Source organism: Rhinopithecus bieti, unplaced genomic scaffold, assembly GCF_001698545.2.
Source record: "Rhinopithecus bieti isolate Rb0 unplaced genomic scaffold, ASM169854v2 scaffold_27016, whole genome shotgun sequence".
NCBI lineage: Eukaryota > Metazoa > Chordata > Mammalia > Primates > Cercopithecidae > Rhinopithecus > Rhinopithecus bieti.
The window spans coordinates 1,497,227-1,502,414 of NW_016812222.1; the positions used below are offsets into that span (position 1 = coordinate 1,497,227).

Below are 5,188 nucleotides of genomic sequence, written 5' to 3' on the forward strand. Positions count from 1 at the left end.
AAAAAAAAAAAAAAAAAAAAAAAAAAAAAAAAAAAAAAAAAAAAAAAAAGAGAATAGGAAAAAAAATATTTGAAAACTGTATGTCTGATAAGGGGTTAATCCCTAGTTCATATAAAAAACTCCTACTCAGGCTGGGCATGGTGACTCATGCCTGTAATCCCAGCACTTTGGGAGGCCGAGGCAGGTGGATCACGAGGTCAGGAGTTCAAGACCAGCCTGGCTAACATGGTGATACCCTGTCTCTACTAAAAATACAAAAATTAACTGGGCGTGGTCGTGTGTGCCTGTAATCTCAGCTTCTCAGGAGGCTGAGGCAGGAGAATTGCTTGAACCTGGGAGGTTGAGGTTGCAATGAGCTGAGATCGCACCATTGCACTCCAGCTCTGGGTGACAGAGTAAGACTCTGTCTTGGGGGGGAAAGAAAACAACCTCCTACTCAGTAGTAGATAAACAAATAAACTGATTTAAAAATGGGCAAAGGACTTGAACAGACATTTCCCCAAAGAAGACCTACAACTGACCAACAGGCATATGAAAAGATGCTCAACGTCATTAATTATCAGAGAAATGCAAATCAAAACTACAGTGAAACATCACCTCAAACCTATTAGGATGGCTACTATTTTAAGAAGCCCAAAAGATAGTAAGTCTTGGAGATAATGTGGAGAAATCAAGCCATTGTGCACTGTTGGTGGGATTGCTAAATGATGCAACCACTATGGAAGACAGTATGGAGGTTCCTTAAAAAATAAAAGTAGAGGCCGGACGCAGTGGCTCAAGCCTGTAATCCCAGCACTTTGGGAGGCCGAGACGGGCGGATCACGAGGTCAGGAGATCGAGACCATCCTGGCTAATACGGTGAAACCCTGTCTCTACTTAAAAATACAAAAAACTAGCCGGGTGACGAGGCGGGGGCCTGTAGTCCCAGCTACTTGGGAGGCTGAGGCAGGAGAATGGCGTAAATCTGGCCACTGCACTCCAGCCTGGGTGGCAGAGCAAGACTCTGTCTCAAAAAAATAAAATAAAATAAAATAAAAGTAGAACTACCATATGGTCCAGCAATCCCACTCTGGGTATATATCCAAAGGAAGTCAAATTAGGATCTCAAAGAGATATCTGCACTTCCATATTTATTGCAGCATTATTCACAATAGTCAAAATATGGAAAAGACCCAAGTATCCATTAACAGATGAATACACACACACACACACACACACACACACACACACACACACATACACACAACAGAATCATTGGTTTTAAAAAAGAAGAAAATACTACATTTGCAAAAACATGGATGAACTTGGAGGACACTATGCTAAAGGAAAGAAGTCATGCACAGAAAGACAAATACTGCATAACCTCATTTATATGTGGTATCTAAAAAAGCCGAACTTGTAGAAGCAGAGAATTCAATAATGGTTGCTAGGGATTTGGATGTGGGGTGCGGAAAATAGGGAGTTGTTTAATGGATATTGTTTCAGTTATACTAAATGAGAAAGTTTTAAAGATCTGCTGTACAACACAGTGCCTGTAATTAACAATATGGTATTGTGCACTTCGAAGTTTGTTAAGAAAGATTCTCATGTTAAAAGTTTACTGAACAAACATAAAAGCAACACCCCCTCTTCCCAAAAACAAAACCAAAAGGACACAAATATATTTTGGGAGGTGATGTATATGTCTATCCCCTTGATTGTGGTGATAGTATCACAGACATTTGCATATGCCCAAACTCATGCCATTATTCACATTAAATATGTTCAATTCTCTGTATATCAATTATGCCTCAATAAAGCTGTTAAAAACTAGAATAGATGTCTGTGACATTGTAATTTGGGCAATAAAAGGAAGTGTGATCTGAGATTGCTGATCTCTGGGATATAATATAATGTTCACACCTCCATTTTATGACTAAATAAACTGATGCTTATGTGTGGATAAATGATTTGTTCAAGACCACACAGTTAAAAAGTGCCAGAATCAGGATGCTAGTCCAGGCATATCAGACCTGAATTTCTATAGTCTTAAATTATATGCCACAGCCCTCAGAAATATGCCTATCTCCTCTGGATTAGCGGCATCCCCTTTGCCTAACAGTCACTATAATTACTTGTGCCCTAAACCTCTCTAGCCTTGTGCTGTTCAATATTCTATGGAATCCTCTATTCATATGTGACTATGAACACTTGAGATATGGCTAGTATGAATAGAAATGTGCTCTAAGTGTAATTACACATATGAGATTTCAAAGATGTAGTCCAAAAAAGATAAACTCTCATAAATAATTTTTACATCGATTACATGTCAACATAATCATGTTTTGGATATATTGCATTCAATAAGACATATTATTGACTGGGTGTGGTGGCTCATGCCTGTAATCCCAGCACTTTGGGAGGCTGAGGCAGGTGGATCACGAGGTCAGGAGTTCGAGACCAGCCTGACCAACATGGTGAAACCCTGTCTCTACTAAAATACAAAAATTAGCTGGGCATGGTGGTGCACACCTGTAATCTCAGCTACTCAGGAGGCTGAGGCAGGATAATTGCTTGAACCTGGGAGGCGGAGGTTGCAGTGAGCTGAGATCGCACCACTGCACTCCAGCCTGGGCGACAGAGAGACTCTGTCTCAAAACAAAACAAAACAAAACAAAACAAAACAAAACAAAACAAAACAAAACAAAAACACATGTTACAATTAATTTAACCTTTTTCTGATTTCTACACATTCTATTTTGCATATGGGAATCTCCTCCCAAATATATGAGAGAAGAAAATACATCTCTTGATACTTTCCTTACTGTTGCTCCAGGAAAAGCACACTGTATAACAGACATAAATGCTTGTTACAGAGGCCTAATCTAGGCCATGCATGGGACAAACTCGATGCTGTAGTCACCTTCCTGATGTTTACTTTCTCCTACGCATCTAAATTTAAACAATTCCATCCCTTCCTAGCTCTACCCCCTCTGTGAGGCTCTTGTGAGAATGATAACATTATATAAACTGTAGGTGCTCAAACAGTGTTTATTGAATGACTGATGACAGAGGAAACAGTTCTATGTCATTTTATAGATAGCAAAAATAGAGAGGAACTTGAAACTTTAAGTTTTAAGGGAAAGATCCCCATTACTGCTCTTCTGCTTCCTCCAGCTCCAGTGATGGTGTTGGCAGTATGTTTGGTGGAGGTGGTGCTGGTGGTGGGGAGGCAATGGCAGAATCACCGCTTTCTTTGGTGTTACTCTTGGTAGAAGTAGCAGTGTATGTGATCTGTCCTGAGGTCATGGTGCTGACAGTGGCAGAGTTCACAGGGGTGGCATTTGGAATGATGACAAGGTTGGTATTAGCAAAAAAGCTAGTGCTTTTGATTTGGGGGAGAACAGACAAAATATGTTTTCTTTGTGTCACAGCACTAGAATTCTTGGCAGGTTTTAGCATCTCTTGGATGTCTTCATTAAGTACATTGGGTGTTCCATATTGCAGGTAGTTTTTAATCAATTTAACCACTTTTGGTCCAATACAACATTTTTTCATCTTGCATTTCTGTATCTCTTTTTCATCCACATTGCAATGATCCCTGCATCTCCCAAAACCCATTAAACAGCTTCTCAAGCCAATAAATTCTGCATAAAAAAAGAGAAAGTCATTGAGCCAAGGTTAATAACTAGAGATGATGTTAAAACTGCTATTCATACTCAATTTTAAGACTAGTGTTTAGGGATGTTGTTGAAGGCAAATGGGCAGGCCAGGAGAGTCTCTATGCCCCTCTTGATTCCAAAATTAATTTCCTGTTTAGTCTGCCTTCCTTGAGTAACTTTAAGAAGCAAAAGGCACGTAGAGGATAGAGTAATTATTTGCTTTTAGGATAGAATTTTAGACTTTCAACTTAGCATCTTGGGTACTTGTCGGACATCACTATCCCATCTCCATAATCTTGGGAAATCCCAATGAGAGCAAAGTCTATCATAAAATTAATTTAAGAAAGAAGTGCAAAAGAGAATCAATAGAATTTTCAGGAGTCCTTTCTTTTCACCAAACCCAGTAGCCCATGACTTCTCTTTTCTCAACAATTGCTAGATCTGTGATTCCTGAAGCATGGTGTTCTCCTAGCTCTTCTAGCCTCTTTGGACACTCTATCCCTCAGAAGTCTCATTCATTATCCCAGCCTTAACTTCATATCCACCAAGGTAACTTCTGTGTTGTTATCTATAATTCTAAATTCCTTGCTCAGCTTAGTATCTTATCTTTATCTGCTGAATGATTTTTCCATCCTAACGTCTCATCTTTCTTTTTTCTGAATCTAAAAAGCTTTTCTCCCTTGTTCATATTAATAACTAATTATTTTCCATAAATTACAAGAGATTTATGTAGCATCTATTAATTTTCAAAGCATGTTCATATACATTTCCACATTGTTTTCTCATCAAATGGAAAACAGAAAAAAATTCTTATATTGGAAGCAGTTGCATTGATTAACCCCATTATATTCATATGAAATTGAAGTTCAAAGTGGTTAAGTGACTTTACCCAGGATGACACAGCCATACTTGCTTATGGTACAACCCTTTTCCTAGGGTCCCAAGATAAAACATTAGAAGCATTTTGATTCTTCCACTTTCCCTGCCCCGAAACCCATTGCTATTTTTTTCAAATAGCTGGATGATTCTTGTATTCTGAAACAAATCTCAATGCTTCTCCTTTCTTTTCCAAAAACAATAGTTAATCCCCTGGCTTAGCCTTTTGCCATAATGCATTCCTAGATGCCCTTATGGTAGTTTGGGGATTTTCAGGAAGACAAAGGCTGAGAGAAGGGATAAAGGCCCTGGAAAACCTGAAAGAATTCAAGATGGAGAACACAGGCCTGTGTACTGGATCTTGAAAGGGGTTTTTTTGAGCATGAGGGAAGAACTTCCTCCTTTTTACACCAAAGTACAAACTGATAGGAACCTTTGTTTCAAGAGGTGGTTTTACAGGAAGGGGAACAATACACACTGGGGCATGCTGGGTGGAGGGAGAACATCAGGAAAAATAGCTAATGCATCCTGGGCTTAATACCTGGGCGATGGGTTGGTAGATGCCACAAATAACCATGACACATATTTACCTATGTAACAAACCACACATCCTGCACAAGTACCCCAGGACTTTAAAAAAAAAAAAAAAAAAAAAAAAAAAAAAAAAAAAA

The 5,188-nt window shown here is 38.9% G+C and overlaps 1 protein-coding gene across 1 annotated transcript in view; it reads right to left on the reverse strand.

Annotated features, from left to right (window-relative positions):
• Window positions 1-3,014: 3,014 nt before the first annotated feature.
• Window positions 3,015-5,188, reverse strand: part of DEFB129 (defensin beta 129) — a 3,270-nt gene continuing 1,096 nt past the window's right edge. Inside the window, exon 2 of the mRNA XM_017895702.1 lies at window positions 3,015-3,626. Within this exon, the coding sequence (XP_017751191.1) occupies window positions 3,133-3,626 (494 nt within the window). The 3' untranslated portion in view covers window positions 3,015-3,132. The remainder of the gene's footprint in view (window positions 3,627-5,188) is intronic.